The 18,609-nt window shown below is 40.0% G+C and overlaps 1 protein-coding gene across 2 annotated transcripts in view; it reads left to right on the top strand.

Annotated features, from left to right (window-relative positions):
* The first annotated feature begins 224 nt into the window (after positions 1-224).
* usp11 (ubiquitin specific peptidase 11) overlaps positions 225-18,609 on the top strand; it is a 74,394-nt gene continuing 56,009 nt past the window's right edge. For both annotated transcript variants that reach the window (XM_060932424.1, XM_060932423.1), the window contains exons 1-3: positions 225-402; positions 6,569-6,678; positions 7,147-7,277. In XM_060932424.1, coding sequence (XP_060788407.1) covers positions 287-402; positions 6,569-6,678; positions 7,147-7,277 — 357 coding nt within the window. In that variant the 5' untranslated portion in view covers positions 225-286. The remainder of the gene's footprint in view (positions 403-6,568; positions 6,679-7,146; positions 7,278-18,609) is intronic.

Raw genomic sequence — 18,609 nt, 5'->3', positions numbered from 1 at the left:
TTTGTTTAACTGGGTTCTCTTTATCTACTTTTAAGACTTGGGCGAAAATCTGATGATGTTTTAGGTCATATTTATGCAGAAATGTAGAAAATTCTAAACGGCTCACAAACTTTCAAGCACCACTGTACTGTAGTTAGTGTTATTCAAAAAGACAAGCATGAAGCCACACCCACTCTAACAAATGAGGAAGTCGTCATCCAAATATACTTCCTGCTTCCGGTATATACGAGTCCGGTGTTTCTATGCAGTGGGTGATTTTAGGAGCTCTCTCAAACATTTATGACTTATGGTTATGGCTACTAGCAGCACCGCGGCGGCCGCAGAGCCTCCTGGGTTGGAAACACAGCAGCGAGAAGTCGAGAGTTTAATCCAGAACCAGGAGCTCCGGCTCGGGGACTGCTGGTAAAGCTGCCTGGCACTACCGCCTCAGCACCGCATACTAGCCTACTAAGTAGTATGATTGTTCTTAACATTGCGTACTTTCTCATATACTTTTTAGTACGGTAACCTAGTATGCTGTAAATTAATAGACGTGGTATACAGGAATTCAGCTGGTTTATTAACTTTTATACACCGTAACTTTTAACAGTTTATCACTTATTAATCAGTTTATTTATCTGTTTAATTTAGAAACTTTTTTTTGTGTGTGTATGTGTGAGAGAGAGAGAGAGAGAGAGAGAGAGAGAAATATTGTGTACTTTTAAAGCAAACCCAAGTGTGACAGTCAGTCAGTGAGTCAGTTTGCTAGCTAGCATGCTAACAATAAGAAGTTCTGCTCCTTCGTTGTCAAAAGTTTTAGTCATAAATGTAACTTTCTGTTTGTTTATTTGTTTACGTTATATAATAAGCGTTTTAGTAATGTTAGTTTCATTTTCGTCGAGCTGAATGCTGAAATTTGAGCTTAATTTTTTTAAAAATGAAAGTTGTGTTGAAAAAGTTGTTAGTCATAACTTTTTCTTCAGTTATTCAGTTTTATTCATGTGTGCTGACTTCTAACCCACTGTTTAGGTTTTACCAGTAATGATGATGATAATTACTAAACAACTTTTTATTTTATTATTTTTTTTAATCTAAATTAGTTGTCCACTTTCTAAATACAGTCTCTGAAACGAAGCTACTATGTTCCAGGCTAGTATTTTCCTCATTCTGTTTTCCTAAAGCCTGTGTACTTTTAGTTTATTAGCAACCTATATTTCACTTTAAAACACAAATACAGTGTGACTTCAAAAACAATTACTCGAGGTTAAAAAGGTATACCACACCAGCGACAAGAAAAAGTCCTGTTTATGACTTTATTTCTGAAAGTGTAGGCTGTAAAGAGTTCTACAGACTCGACACGGAGTGAGGTTTTGCTTTCTCACGGATGGGTTCAATCCCAAATGTTTTCCTCAGCCCTATAGAAGCACACTTTATAGTATATAATACTACTCACCCCTTTTTCATTAGGATATCCGAGGGCTGGTTCGGACCCGGTAACTCATCTTGAACCAGTTCTACATGTTTCGACAGCCAAAGAACTGGCTCTCAGCCAGGAAAACTGGTTTGACCGAGGCACCAAAATGTTGCTGGTCTTATATTTAGGGGTCCAAGCACTAAAGGAGAACTGAAGTCATTTTTAAACTTGCTTTATTTCTTAATTAACATGTTATTCAATTACGTTTTCGGTTTTAGTCACCTCGTATTGGCAACTAATTGCAATTAAATATTATACTTATCGGTGTATTCGGTTTTTAGCCATGTTGAATTTAGTTCGTTTGGTCCACGGCCGGCGTCGCTTATCCGCGCGATCTTCACGAGACTTGTGCGAGACTTCGAAACGTCAAGTGTCAGCCAGGTGTCAGTGCCGCCATTTTGAAAACTGTTTTCCAAATGAAATATTGCACAAACACGAGTTTAAATGACGATTACTGCCTACTTTTTTATTTTTTTTTCAAACTTTCCTGATCGCTATCAAAACAAACAACTTCCGGCTTGATTACGTCAGCATTCGAAAGAGGGCGCGCGTGTCTTTTGACAGTGTTGGCAGATGTCGGTCGCTTTGATTTCTGCTGTACGTTTTACTTCCGTCCTACGATGTCTCGCACAGGTCTCAACAAATCTCGTTTACGGCCATTGCTTTGACATATGGACTGATGTATTACAGAGCATATTTCAAACACTCATAACTTGCTATAGGAGTGACGAAATGGCAATCAAAAATGCATTCCGATATTTAATAAAATGAGAGAAATAGAATTTTGATGGTAAAAAAAAATTTGCCTTCAGTTCTCCTTTAACGTCACCTCAGACACAATGTGTATGATCAATGTAATATTCAGGAATAGAAAGAACTCATCTCATCTCATTATCTCTAGCCGCTTTATCCTTCTACAGGGTCGCAGGCAAGCTGGAGCCTATCCCAGCTGACTATGGGCGAAAGGCGGGGTACACCCTGGACAAGTCGCCAGGTCATCACAGGGCTGACAAATAGACACAGACAACCATTCACACTCACATTCACACCTACGGTCAATTTAGAGTCACCAGTTAACCTAACCTGCATGTCTTTGGACTGTGGGGGAAACCGGAGCACCCGGAGGAAACCCACACGGACACGGGGAGAACATGCAAACTCCGCACAGAAAGGCCCTCGCCGGCCCCGGGGCTCGAACCCAGGACCTTCTTGCTGTGAGGCGACAGCGCTAACCACTACACCACCGTGCCGCCTATAGAAAGAACTATCACTCCAAAAAATATTAAATTATTTTTTTAAACTTTCATGAATTAAATCCATACTGAAGGGGTTCGTGGAAGTTAAAGGATCATGACAGTCAACTGGAAATGTGTGAGATGATTACTTTTGAGCTAGTAGTACAGTAACACAATTCATGATGCCTTTTTTTATGTTTATTTTAAAAGATAATTAAAGGTACATCCCAGGTGGGAAAAAAATGCTTCCTACAGGTACTTTTTCAGGTGGACTTTGGTACCTTTTTATTTCTTTGCATGAGGATGTAAATAGTTTTACAAAGTCGCCGAGAAATGAGGTTTCACTTTCTATCAGGGTTCAGTCCCAAATGTATTCCTAAGCTCTATGGAAGTGCACTTTTTTTTTTTTTTGACATAATGACTTCTTTATTAAATGTATTAATGTGAATATGAGCAGTCTAGTCAGCTGTGTGTCAGATTAGTCGGATTAATCCCTCAGCTGGTATGTGTGTGTGTGAGAGGATAATTGCAGTATAGCTGACCAGGCAGTAATGGCGTTCTGGAGACTTCTAATAGCGTCACACCAGGGTTTTGTTTTGGTTTTTTTTTTCCTCAAGTTTCACTTTTGAGTTTTAGGCCACCCTTCTGACGTGGTTTAATGGATTAGTTTCGTTTTTGCCTTGATAACCACAGTGCAAAAAATGCAAGGTGTTGCCAGATTGAGTTGAAGTACAACCAAGTTAGTCAGCCCCAAGAAAGAAACGCCACTCAAACTACTACGCATACTCTACAGGAAGAAACACGTTGTCAGTTTTGATGAATTATTGGGTGTGAAGTTATTTTGTAGTTCCATGGTGATGCAATGGGTTTATGAAAATGATACAGCTTTCAAAACGCACCCACATCATGATCTGTATTTTTAGTACATCCACCTAAAGGCGTCGTCTTCTGCGTCTAATCACAGTAAACATGTTTCCTGTCTCCTGTGAGGACTGCGGTGTATTTTTGGCTGTATTTCATGTAAGTGCTAACAAGTTGTTGTCGAAGTTCAGCTCTTCTTGTACCCGACTTTTGCACTTCGCTCTGGATAAGAGCGTCTGCTAAACGCCTAGAATGGAATGGAATGCGATGTAATTTGTGGACCGAGATTCTCTAATCTGGCAACACTGGAGATAACCTGAGCAATAAGAACTGTATGTGTTTACGTTTTAAAAGAATACTCCACTGAAATTTTTTTTTTCTTCGATCCAGTGTCTCTGTAGCTTGTGTGCGATTATTATAACGATTTAACATACTGAATGGAAGGAACAACCGAATCCTGGATTACTAAAAACTGACCAAGTCTAAGGGAAGGTGTTGAGGTGGACTAATAACCATTTGATTTATTTTACACTCTTAGAATAAAGAGCTTAGGATGATAAAGATAGGAGAGAATGTTTACCAAAACTTTTATGTGAGGAGTAAAGTTTACCGGTACGTTTAATTGTTGTGGAACAGCTGCAAGACAAGTTCATTTCTGTTAAGTTACATTATAGTGACTGTAAACAGTCATTTCCTCACCAGCATCTTTTGGGATGTTAATAAGGCAAAAAAAAAAAGAAGCAAGTTGCGTTACAGAGAAACTAGAAAGCTGGGGGGCAAATCAACCCGGGAAAATGTAGAGGGCACCAGTGACCACTCATAGTGATGAAAGGCACAAATGCACACGTGCGCCTGAAGTGAGCCAGTCAGAATCGGCATTACAAATCGGGAAGAAAAAAAACAAAACGGCAATCACGGAGGAGGCAAGGATGCTGGTTAATACGTCTTGTTTATTTGTAATGTACTCGCTCAAATCATTTTCGTGTTTAAAGAAGCCGACCATAGGTGTGCCCGCCCGAAAGGGCCTAACTCGCCAAAATATTTCTGCCCGAACGTCTTGATCAGGCAAATCGGGCATTTAGGCAATACCTGGCATTGAGGCTTGGTTATAAACACCGATACTGTTTTATCAGCCGATAACATCGACATGCCTTAATATACAGTCCTGTGTAAAAGTCTTAGGCACACGTAAAGAAATGCTGCAGACCAAAAATGGCTTAAAAATAATGAAATTAAATGTTTCAACATTTAAAAAAAAAAATACTATAAGCAGTAAGCCATCATAAATGAAGCTAAGTCAATATTTGGTATGAGAAGTCTTTGCTTTAAAAAAAAAAAAGGCTCAATTTAATAAGGACATGTTTATAGAGCATCTTGCAGAACCAGCCACAGTTCTTCTGGACACTTTGACTGACTGTCACACTCGCTTCTTAATTTTGCACCAAAACCCAGTAGCCTTCATTATTATTATTATTATTATTATTTTTTTTAATCTGAAAAGTACTGTCTTGGGGCGGCACGGTGGTGTAGTGGTTAGCGCTGTCTCCTCACAGCAAGAAGGTCCTGGGTTCGAGCCCTGGGGCCGGCGAGGGCCTTTCTGTGTGGAGTTTGCATGTTCTCCCGGTGTCCGCGTGGGTTTCCTCCGGGTGCTCCGGTTTCCCCCACAGTCCAAAGACATGCAGGTTAGGTTAACTGGTGACTCTAAATTGACCGTAGGTGTGAATGTGAGTGTGAATGGTTGTCTGTGTCTATGTGTCAGCCCTGTGATGACCTGGCGACTTGTCCAGGGTGTACCCCGCCTTTCGCCCGTAGTCAGCTGGGATAGGCTCCAGCTTGCCTGCGACCCTGTAGAAGGATAAAGCGGCTAGAGATAATGAGATGAGATGAGAAGTACTATCTTATGGAATATACTGCTCAGATACAGACTTCTTTCCTGTAACATTTAATTTTGTGCTGGGAAAAAAAACGAACGTTTGGAACTCTAAAATGTTTTGACTTGATAATGTAGAAGTCATAAAATAGAAATCTATAGCAAAGTTTGTATGAGGAGAGAGAATATGTAAGGAGCCAAGACTTTTGCACGGTACTGTATACCCATCATTTCAGTTGTAGTCCAGTGATTAGTTTTATCCAATTGTAACATCCAACGTTTCGGTTACTGATGCTTTTTTTTTTTCCTTCCTTATCAGGTGAAAACTTGGTGCAGTGTTAACCACAAGTTCTTTAAAGATGATTTATACAGATTCGCAGCTTAATTTATCAAAGTCTTTCCTGACGAATTCGTGAATAAACATTTTTTTTAATGCTTTAGCAGCATCCCTGAGAGCTCCATGATAAGTGTTTGAAGTAACATGCTTTCTCAGTCCAGGGAAATGTGTTAATTACTGAGATTATAATACATGGGGCCAAATTACTCAATTCTGATTGGTCAGTCAAGGAGGGCTTTTTTTTTTCCTTAACACGGGGCCGTAGTTCTGAAATGCTATTGGCTAGTTCGTTGCTTGGTTACGATTACAAAAATTAGCAAATTTTTTCAACAAGATGGCTTTTGTAAAGAAGTTCCAATAAAGTTTTGTAAACCGCTTTCAAAATCCTCGTGTCGTGTCATGATGAAAGACGCTTTAGAAACCGATTCAAACGTCCAAGACAGTCTTGCGCCCTGATTGGTTCAGAAAACGTGAATGACAAAATGTTGTGAACTTGAATGGCTTCCGAAGTATGAATTTGGCCCTATATATTATAAACAAGTAATCGTATGGTTCCTTGTAAAATTAAGGATCAATTTCACTCGTGATTTTCAAAGTTTTGAAATTTTCAAAACTTCGAAATCACTCGTGAAATTAATCCTTAATTTTACTCTGCCCCATACGATTACCTATACGAATCCTTTAACACCCCATACGACTGGACACACAGATCCGTTACACTGACGAGACCAAAAAACCATGTAATTCTAATGTACAATTGGGATACCTGTGCATTCCATCAAGTCATTCGTGATCATGGCTCTGTTCTGCAGGTATCTCGTGGGCAGAAGATGGTTCGGGTTGTGGAGCGAGTACGTGAAGAGCGGCGATCAGAATTCTCCGTCATTTCCTGGAAAGATTGACAATACCGAGCTGTTTGATGGTGAGTCCTAGAATCAGGAAGTGTAACTAAGGGATTGATGAGCGGCTGTTTAATCAGAAGTGCTGACATGCGTGTGTTCGGTCTAATAAGGAAGCTGGAACGTGTGTATCTCAGCACATCTGAATACATGGACGGGATTAGAGTTCCATTTTATCTTTTTGGCAATATTATTTACTGTATATGAAGACATGTTGTTCTCCAGATATAGGATGAAATACTATAAATGTTGGGTTTTATTTGCACTTTGTTACACGTTTCTCTTCTCTGTCTCTTTAAAAAAAAAGAGCTTTAAAGTTTTCAATATACTTTTAAATGATTTAAATAACTCTGTCTTATGGATTCGGACACCAGTGAAAAATATTTTTCGACCTTTGTGGCTTTTGAGTGAAAATTGTTTGAAGAATGGTGTGTGTGTGTGTGTGTGTGTGTGTGTGTGTGTGTGTGTGTGTGTGTGTGTGTGTTGTGCAGATTTGGACTCGTACAGGCTGAAAGAGAGGCTGGTGGAGAGCGAGGACTTCATCCTGGTGCCAGCAGAAGCCTGGCATAAACTGCTGTCGTGGTACGGCATGATGAATGACCAGCCTGCTCTTGAAAGAAAGGTAAGATTCAGAGTAAAAATGAAACTTGTTCACAATGCTGCTTCAAATATGTTGCACGTAGGTTATTAACCCTATCTTTCCCTCCAAATGTCCGTTTTCTGATATGGAAGGCTGTTGTGAACTTTACTGATGGGGTGTGTGTGTAACTAAGATTGCGATCAATTATATCAGGGGTTCTCAACCTTTTCTACTTTAAAGGACATGGGACATGGATTTTTTTCTGGGTATAATTATGTATAAAGGACATAAGAAATGCCATCTAAATCACTGCAGGGCGTCAAAAATGTGAAAATCATCACATTATTCAACTTTTTTATACATCAGCGTAAAACAATGATTCGTTAATTAGCTAGGTGGTCACGTGACCCGTGACGTCACAAAAACTTTTCAAGGAGCCAGCGCTTGGGTATCTAATGTAAACAGGTTACCGAAATGGACACCATCGACAGTGACATTCCCGATGTTTCACAGAGATGTGAAGTTAGACCCTATCAATTCGAACCGATAGCTGGAAATTCACATGAACATGGATCTTGTCTTTACTCTGACGGGTCAGATGATTCTGAGAGTGAGAGTTCATTCAATCCCCATGAAACTGAAAGCGGTCGGCTCGATAACACTTCCTGGTAAGTTAAAAACAATTCTGCTCAAAGGCTAATGATCTGTTGAAAGAAGTATTATTTTTGTATCTAAGGCCCCAGTCACACCGCCCGAACTTTGCTGGAGCGTTCCTTGAACGGTAGGGAGGGGGGGCCGAATTTCGACAACGCTCGTCACCGCGCACAAAATGGGGAAAAAAATCGAAAACACGGGCGTTGGCTTAGCGGTGCACCGCTGAAGCCGGCATTGCTTTAGCGTTGGTTTAGCGGTAGCGAGCGTTGGTATAGCGGCGTTCTGCGCATGCGGGCTTTGGCTCGGCGGGGGTATAAAGTTGGTTTAGCGGCATACCGCTTGTGACTACGGAGCTGAACGGATCGTTTTGATACAAGCAGGGATGTGATTTTTCCGCGAATTCGCGGAATTCCGCTTTTTTCACCTTAAAACTTGAAAAAAAAAATGTTTCCGATTTTTCCCTCAAATCCACATTCGTATCCTATTCGTTCCGACTTTGTTTGAAAGATGGCAGCCTCGGATTTGCATCTTTACGCCACAATCACGGAGGCTGCCATCTTTCAACTCTTTGTTTGAAGCGAGCGCATTCATTGGTTGTTACAGAGCGATGGGCCAATCATGTACCTCATTTCATCTCATTGACGTAATTACGTCATTGATATGAAACGAGGTACGTGATTGGCCCATCGCTCTGTAACAACCAATGAACGCGCTTGTTAGATAGCTGTACGTAAGCTCGCTTCAAACAGAGTTGAATGGCAGCCTCCGTGATCGAGCGTAAAGTGCGAGAGAGCGCGAGTGAGAGAGAGAGAGCGCGAGTGAGTGAGTGAGAGCGCGCGAGCGAGCGAGCGAGTGAGTGAGAGAGAGAGCGTGCGCGAGTGAGAGAGAGAGAGAGAGCGCGCGAGAGAGAGAGAGAGCGAGCGAGCGAGTGAGTGAGAGAGAGAGCGCGCGAGTGAGTGAGAGCGCGCGCGCGAGAGAGAGAGCGAGCGAGTGAGAGGGAGAGAGCGCGCGCGCGTGAGTGAGAGAGTGTGTGCGCGCGCGAATGAGAGAGAGAGAGCGTGTGTGAGAGTTGCATGTTGACCATTAAATTGGCTTGAATTTGTTAATCATGACAAGTTTTTTCTTGTGTGTTTGCTTGCCATTTTAGTACAATTTTTAAGTCAGAAAACCCCAAAACCCAGGAGCTTCGGGGGGCTTCCCCCCTTGTCCCCCCACCAGGGTGCTGCCCTGGACCAGCTGGGGGCCTGCGGCCCCCAGCCCCCCCGGCTAAAATTTTCAGATAATTTCACCAGCCCCAAATCACATCCCTGTACAAGTTCTGATAGATTTTTGATAGAAGCTCCGCCATCAGCTTGTCATACAGTCCATGTTCAGGCCTTCTCAGTATCCACTGTCTGACCCACACAACTCTGTCTCTCCTTCTTCTCTCTCTTCTCCTTCTGTCAACAGCTTGTTGCAATCTGAGGAGGTTCTGATTCTGCTGCTGGACTAGTGCACCAATCATAGCAAGTCTCTCAGCATCCATGGTGATACAGTTTTACTGTAACTTTGAGCAAATTCGATATAGATGAGGTCTGAACTCAACGGCAGCTCGATTCCAAATGAGCTCCTGGTCCATTTCTCCCCGTATTTATAGCCAAATTCTGGTCCCGCTCCGACACCTCTATACCAACGCCAAACCAAAGTTCATCGCCGCCATGGATAGCTGCTTCAACGCCCGACACCGTTCCAGCAACCCCGTGTCCACTCGTAAAACGCTTACAACCGCTCCACCGAAGTTTGTGCAACGTTTAATCGCCGCCCGGGCAACGCTGGCGAAGCAGCGGTGGTCCAGCGTTCAAGATTTCTGCGTTGGCCTAGTGGACCCAAGCGTCCACGAACTTGCGTCTAGCAGTGCCAAACTTTGACTGGGCGTTGGTGGAGCGGGGGTGAACTTTGCCGGGGCGGAAAATTGCCCCCTCCTCACCGCTCGCAATATTTTGTGCAGCTCAAAACTTTCGGAGCGGTAGGAGGGCCCCTCGAGAAACATCAGCGGTGGCTGAGCGTATACGGCATTGCTTTAACGGGGCCCAACTTTTGTTAAACGGTGGTGAACGGTTACGAGCGGTGATGAATTTTTTTTCACCGCTCCAGGAACGCTCCAGCAAAGTTCGGGCGGTGTGACCAGGGCCATACGTTGAAAGTTCATCATAGATCTAGCTAAAGTCCGTTGCAAGCTACTGTTTTTTTTTTTGTTTGTTTGTTTTCTGATATTTTTCGAGATTGATTGAGAGAGAATGCTTCCAGAGTCCGAGATGAAAACATTCAAAATGGCGAAACGAGTCAGAATTATGATAATCAATAATTGATACACCCAAAATTATAATACTAATCCTTACCTCAGCTTTCAGTCGCTTAGCGAATGCACCTCGGCATTTTTCCGCATGAGGCCCATGGTAAAACCACACTTCCAGGAGGGGCTGCCGTCTGCCTCCCAAGCCGGCCGAGAGCGCTCCTCGTCGGGCACGGCCAGGCAGGCGAATGCCCTGGTCCGTCCGCCCTGTCTAAAAAATAATGGTACAACTCCGAGTGCAGGTATCAATGCGCTGCCGAAGCGCGCAGAAGGTGTTAGTACGCCTGTCATTATAGTGCGGACTTTCCATAGCATAGAAAATCGCCACGTTTCAATTTGTGTAACTGAACTTTGTTTCATGTCACTGGTCATATAAACCTATATAAACAGGAAAAACGTGGAAGAGTTTGGTCGCATCTAACTACAGCCCCAAAAAATACCATTGGCCATGCTGAGCCTAGCTACATCGCTAACAGGAGTAACAGCGCGTCTGACTGACTGGGAGGTCGCAATACACCATGATGTTCAATGTACGTTAAACACTCTAAAAACGAAACAATTTTCTTGTCATCCAAGACACAAAAACTATTTTGTCGCATTCGTCATCACGATTCACACTTCTCCATATTCATCTACCCGCTTGTGCTGTACCCAAAAGTTTTTGTGACGTATGATCACGTGACAGCGGCTCTTCCGGTTGTAAAATATGCATATCGGTGCTCGAGCAGAAATGCCATATAATCATCACGAATATAACGATTTTGCTGAATTTAATAGATAATTTTGTATTTGTTGATGCAATTATTTCATATTTTTAATGGAAAGAAACTGATATAGCGTGCATTTATGTTTCATGTCCCATGTCCTTTAAGGCCCACCTAGTCATACTTATAACGAGTCGGGGCCCATTAAAAAAGATCCCCAATTATTTTGGCTCGTCTATTCTATTAGAATCTAATATAAAGTGTATTAATGGGCTGCAACATCACTCCCTGTTACAGATGGGAGCCCAGGAATTAAATAAACGCAATAAAAACAAACTGTTTTTAATTGTAGGTATTGTATTTAAAACTGTAAGGATGTGCCGGAAGCCAAACCCTGCATGTATTTGCATCAGAAGCGTTTTAGATCGGAGACACATGAAGTATCCTGTACAGAACTCTATGTGAACCAGGAAACATATTAAAGGAGAACTGAAGGCATTTTAAAACTTGCTTTATTTCTTAATTAACATGTTTATTCGATTATGTTTTCGGTTTTAGTAACCTTATATCGTGACTCGTATCGGCAACTAATTGCAATTAAATATTATACTTATCGGCCTGTTCGGTTTTTAGCCATGTTGAATTTAGTTCGTTTGGTCCATGGCAGGCGTCGCTTATCCGTGCGATCTTCACGAGACTTGTGCGAGACTTCGAAACGTCAAGTGTCAGCGCCGCCATTTTGAAAACTGTTTTCCAAACGAAGTATTGCACAAAAACGAGTTTAAATGACAGTTACTGCCTACTTTTTTCAGACTTTCCTGATTACTATCACAACAAACAAAACTTCCGGCTTGATCACGTCAGCATTCGAAAGAGGGCGCGCGCGTCTTTTGACAGCGTTGGCAGATGTCGGTCGCTTTGATTTCCGCTGTACGTTTTACTTCCGTCCTACGATGTCTCGCACAGGTCTCGACGAATCTCGTTTACGGCCGTCGCTTTGACATATGGACTGATGTATTACAGAGCATATTTCAAACACTTGTACCTTGCTATAGCAGTGACAAAATAGCGATCAAAAACGCATTCCTATATTTAATAAAATGAGAAATAGAATTTTGATGATAAATTTGCCTTCAGTTCCTCTTTAAAGCCAATCCTGTTGTATGCATAGTAGAAGTATAACCTGTGGGGGAGGAAAAAAAAAATCTTTTTAAACCTTCTTTTGGGGCAGTGTCACCAAACCTTTTAAGTACCTTTTTATCAGATTTGACTGGTGATTTTCTGTGCATGCAGTTTTTGTGTCCCGGTGACTGTTAAAAGTGCGGTTATAGCTCTCTCTCCCCATTCTTTTAGATACATGTTTGGTCTTGTTAGCCCAAAATAACAGCCCTGGAGCATTACCAAGATGGCTGCCGGGTGGCAAGGACTTTGTTAATCTCGTAAGAGGAAAAACGAGAGGCTGATGAGGGAACGGCTGTTATATAGCAAGATACATAAATGTAGCTATGATGCAAATGGCATAAGTAACAGGGAGTACCTTTCTTTTTTGCAGATAACATTAAACATAACTCTCAAAATGGATAAAATATTCCAGCATGATGTTCTTTGTTAAATATTTTTTTTTTGCAAATTGCTGTAGTTTAAGGCCAAGTTTACATTAGACCGTATCTGTCTCGTTTTCTTCGCGGATGCACTGTCCGTTTACATTAAAACGCCTGGAAATGCCGGGAAACAGGAATCCGCCAGCGTCCACGTATTCAATCCAGATCGTGTCTGGTCCGGTGCTGTGTAAACATTGAGATAGGCGGATACGCTGTGCTGAGCTCTAGCTGGCTTCGTGATTGGACAACGTCACTGTGACATCCACCTTCCTGATTCGCTGGCGTTGGTCATGTGACGCGACTGCTGAAAAACGGCGCGGACTTCCGCCTTGTATCACCTTTCATTAAAGAGTATAAAAGTATGAAAATACTGCAAATACTGATGCAAATACTGCCCATTGTGTAGTTATGATTGTCTTTAGGCTTGCCATCCTTCCACTTGCAAGTGGTAAGTGACGCGCATGCCCGATATGCACTGGGATCACACACACAGCGGCTCAGTCCCGAATTACTGCTCGTGCGCTTCACTCGCATGCTCTGTGAGCCGCGCAGGGCCGGAGTGCGCACCCTCCAGAGGGCACTCGCTGTTCAGGGCGGAGTGATTTGGAGCGCAGGACGCCTGCGGAGCCGAGCGTATCCGTGTATTGGCGTTGCTGTGTGCACGCGAATCGTGTATTGGTGTTGCTGTGTGCATGTTAATCATTTTAAAAACGTTAATCTGATGATCCGCTGATACGGTCTAATGTAAAACCCACCTCAGAGTAACAAAACACTTTGGGATATGCTGATATTGGGAAATAATTAACTTCTGAGTGGCAACAGTAACTCTGGCTCATGGCGGGCTTCACAACTCCATCCTGTCGTTCATTATCTTCATGTAATAATGTACGCAGGAGTTTTATTCCTCTCTTGCAACATTTCCCAGATTAAAACTTTCGATTTCATAAAATCGGTGAAATTTTGTTCCCTCTGAAATTTGGTCATTGTGAGACGTTTATTTCTGTAATATCTCACGAAATACCAGGCGGTTCTGTTCAGTGGCCGGGAAGTTATTTAATTTGAGGGGATTCCTGAGCAAATAATATGCATGAAATTATGCCCTTCGCCCAGTCAGTCAGGTTTTCATCGACCGTGCACTGACCCAGTTACATCGTTTTGCCGTGAGATGAGGAGCTAATCACAATATTCGCATTGGAACTTCAGTACTCAAGTTGTGACAGAAAATATGACCGAGCCAATGGATCCTACGCATCAAATGTTGTTTAGTATGTTTCTCCTTCTTGTAAATATGGTAATTTAGTGAAGAGAAGAACATGCTGCAGTTGGCCCAAATGTGCATCTTTTTGAGGCGAACTTGAGCCTGGTCACTCATCTTGTTGAAGTCCGTTTTTCATTGAGCGTATTCTAGCCAATATTCTTTCATCTTAACGAAAATTATGTATTGATTTTCACAATGTAAATATTATTCCTGTGCATTAGATCAGGGGTTTTCAAAGTGTGGGAGAGTCAGCCCCCCCTCAGAGAGCAAATAAACAACAGCGCCCCCCCCCCCCCCCCCCCCCCTTTACAATTTTTGTTGTTGCTATACTTAATGTTCCATTCGTATTAAAAAAAAAAAAAAAGGTTGTTGTACACATTTAAATTTTTTTTCTTTTACACATTTAAAACATCTGTGCTTTTTTAAAACATCTTTTTTTACACATTTAAAACATCTGCTTTTTTAAAACATCTTTTTCTTTTACACATTTTAAACATCTGTGCTTTTTGAAAACATCTTTTTCTTTTACACATTTTAAACATCTGTGCTTTTTTAAAACATCTTTTTTACACATTTAAAACATCTGTGCTTTTTGAAAACATCTTTTTTACACATTTAAAACATCTGCTTTTTTAAAACATCTTTTTCTTTTACACATTTTAAACATCTGTGCTTTTTGAAAACATCTTTTTCTTTTACACATTTTAAACATCTGTGCTTTTTGAAAACATCTTTTTTACACATTTAAAACATCTGTGCTTTTTGAAAACATCTTTTTCTTTTACACATTTAAAACATCTGTGCTTTTTGAAAACATCTTTTTTACACATTTTAAACATCTGTGCTTTTTGAAAACATCTTTTTTACACATTTAAAACATCTTTTTTACACATTTAAAACCTCTTTTTCACACATTTAAAACATCTGTGCTTTTTTTAAAACAGCTTTTTCTTTTACACATTTAAAACATCTTTTTTATGCATTTAAAACATCTGTGCTTTTTTAAAACATTCTTTTTCTTTTACACATTTTAAACATCTGTGCTTTTTGAAAACATCTTTTTTACACATTTAAAACATCTTTTTCACACATTTAAAACATCTGTGCTTTTTTAAAACATCTTTTTCTTTTACACATTTAAAACATCTGCTTTTTTAAAACATCTTTTTCTTTTACACATTTAAAACATCTGTGCTTTTTGAAAACATCTTTTTTACACATTTAAAACCTCTTTTTCACACATTTAAAACATCTGTGCTTTTTTTAAAACAGCTTTTTCTTTTACACATTTAAAACATCTTTTTTATGCATTTAAAACATCTGTGCTTTTTTAAAACATTCTTTTTCTTTTACACATTTTAAACATCTGTGCTTTTTGAAAACATCTTTTTTACACATTTAAAACATCTTTTTTACACATTTAAAACATCTGTGCTTTTTGAAAACATCTTTTTTACACATTTTAAACATCTGTGCTTTTTGAAAACATCTTTTTTACACATTTAAAACATCTTTTTTACACATTTAAAACCTCTTTTTCACACATTTAAAACATCTGTGCTTTTTTTAAAACAGCTTTTTCTTTTACACATTTAAAACATCTTTTTTATGCATTTAAAACATCTGTGCTTTTTTAAAACATTCTTTTTCTTTTACACATTTTAAACATCTGTGCTTTTTGAAAACATCTTTTTTACACATTTAAAACATCTTTTTCACACATTTAAAACATCTGTGCTTTTTGAAAACATCTTTTTTACACATTTAAAACATCTGCTTTTTTAAAACATCTTTTTCTTTTACACATTTAAAACATCTGTGCTTTTTGAAAACATCTTTTTTACACATTTAAAACCTCTTTTTCACACATTTAAAACATCTGTGCTTTTTTTAAAACAGCTTTTTCTTTTACACATTTAAAACATCTTTTTTATGCATTTAAAACATCTGTGCTTTTTTAAAACATTCTTTTTCTTTTACACATTTTAAACATCTGTGCTTTTTGAAAACATCTTTTTTACACATTTAAAACATCTGTGCTTTTTTAAAACATCTTTTTCTTTTACACATTTAAAACATCTGTGCTTTTTTAAAACATCTTTTTTACACATTTAAAACATCTGTGCTTTTTTTAAAACATCTTTTTTACACATTTAAAACATCTGTGCTTTTTTAAAACATTTTCTTTTACACATTTTAAACATCTGTGCTTTTTGAAAACCTCTTTTTTACACATTTAAAACATCTTTTTCACACATTTAAAACATCTGTGCTTTTTTAAAAACATCTTTTTTACACATTTAAAACATCTGTGCTTTTTTAAAACATCTTTTTTACACATTTAAAACATCTGTGCTTTTTGAAAACATTTTCTTTTACACATTTTAAACATCTGTGCTTTTTGAAAACCTCTTTTTTACACATTTAAAACATCTTTTTCACACATTTAAAACATCTGTGCTTTTTTAAAACATCTTTTTCTTTCACACATTTTAAACATCTGTGCTTTTTGAAAACATCTTTTTTACACATTTAAAACATCTGTGCTTTTTTTTAAACCTCTTGTTTTACACATTTTAAGCATTTCATAGCATCGTTAGCTAGCACCTCTTGGCAGACAACACACTGTGGCAGTGGAGCATCTTCAGATCCAGTCCATGAAAATCCAAACTTTAAATAATCGTGGTCATACTTTCTTTTTTTTGCTTGGCCCAGACTCTGTCTCCTCACTCACTGTAGCTTTAGGTACTAAAAATCGATCCATTTTGTCTCTGGCAAAGGCTAGCTGAAGTTCGCTAAATGTCCGCAATAGTAACTTCATCTCATCTCATTATCTCTAGCCGCTTTATCCTTCTACAGGGTCGCAGGCAAGCTGGAGCCTATCCCAGCTGACTACGGGCGAAAGGCGGGGTACACCCTGGACAAGTCGCCAGGTCATCACAGGGCTGACACATAGACACAGACAACCATTCACACTCACATTCACACCTACGGTCAATTTAGAGTCACCAGTTAACCTAACCTGCATGTCTTTGGACTGTGGGGGAAACCGGAGCACCCGGAGGAAACCCATGCGGACACGGGGAGAACATGCAAACTCCACACAGAAAGGCCCTCGCCGACTACGGGGCTCGAACCCAGGACCTTCTTGCTGTGAGGCGACAGCGCTAACCACTACACCACCGTGCCGCCCCCAATAGTAACTTATTCTGTTTTATTTTTCCTCACGTTGTGCCCCCTAGGGGAGGCGCACCCCACACTTTGAAAAGCCCTGCATTAGATAGTTTTACATAGAAGGTCTTTTTTTTTTTTTTTTTTTTTAATATCATTGCGATGGTGAAGACTGCCGAGCGAAAATGTGTGTAATTAGACTATACACCTATATTGCACAACTTCTAGTAATCAACCTCTCGATTTGCTATCATACTGTGCAGTTGGGCAAGACAGTATACAGGGGTTTTTGGGTTGTGGGTTTTTTTGTTGTTGTTTTTTCCCCCCACTGTGGCAGCGGGGGTGTGGTCAAGCGCCGGTTTGTGGCTGAAATCCAGAGGTGGACAAAGTACCCAACTTCATTACTTAAGTCAAAGTACAGATCCCATTGGTCAAATGTGACTCCAATACAAATGAAAGTTGTCCAGTCAAATTTCTACTTAAGTTAAAGTACTGAAGTATTTGCTTTTAAAAACACTTAAGTATTAAAAGTACATTTTCTGTCAACGCATTGTTGCATTGTTGTCACAACACATACAAAACCTAACACCTCTGAAGCAACCGACTGGATGTACTGACTAGCTTGTAGAACCTGTAGAATAAACGCCTGGTAGAACGTTACAAAATGAAACACAACTGAACTGAAAAAGAGCCTTTTTTAAATTATTATTATAACACTCCTCCGCACCCCCACAAAACAGCATGGTAGTGTTCTGACCCAGCGCTGGCAGTGTGTGCACACATGTATGTGTATGTTAATCAGGAAGACAATGGAACAGCTGTAAATGCAGCTTGCTCAGAAAATAAAAATGACGATCCAACCTGATTAAAACCCAGGTCCACACCTCGAGCTTAATAACTGCCCAACAGCAACATTTCTTTAAGCAAGACAACAAAAAAGTGCAAGACCATCGTCTGACATCAAAACAAAAAATTCCAGCAATTTGTTGTGACTGACTAGTACAATACTGTCCATCTCACAGGTCCCATGTGCGTGCGTGTGCAAGTATATGTATTCCTGCACATATGAATCTGCCTGTGGAATTATGGTGGTTTAATTTTAAGTTGGCTAGTCAGTAAGCTCCACCTGACATGCTAGCAAACGCTTTTCAAACTCAATCATATTGGGTAGCTAACGTTACTAGAAAAGAAAGATTTCTACATTTTGTTTATTTGGCAAGATTATGCTAAAACATTTCTGAAAGCACTTCATGTAAGTTAATGCTATTCATATTAGCGTAACTCCATTTTTACATGCTAACTAACAGCATCGAAGTTAACTTGCTGTGTGTTATCGTAAGCTATGGACAAAGCTACGACAACTTGGTGGGAAAATCCAGAAGTCATTCGACTAACCAGACTGCATAGCTATTGCAACGTTATCGCTAGCTCTAAAAGCACAGACAACTTCATTACAAGCTTTCTCTCGGAATAAAACGCTTACGTTCCTCAATATGCTTCCGCAGGTCGGACGGCGAGTTTTTATAGGCCGTGATGTGGTTCGTTTTCGGCAAACAAAGCAAACGTTTAAAACGAAACGACTCTTTATTCCTTTCAGAGAACTGAAACATGAGTTCTAGCTATAGAACCGTGGTGCGTGTATTCCCTAGAAGAA

This window comes from Neoarius graeffei, chromosome 10 (assembly GCF_027579695.1).
Source record: "Neoarius graeffei isolate fNeoGra1 chromosome 10, fNeoGra1.pri, whole genome shotgun sequence".
In the NCBI taxonomy this organism is placed as follows: Eukaryota; Metazoa; Chordata; class Actinopteri; order Siluriformes; family Ariidae; genus Neoarius; species Neoarius graeffei.
The sequence above is the reverse complement of the archived record's forward strand: the minus strand, read 5'-3'. Positions and strand labels throughout refer to the sequence as shown.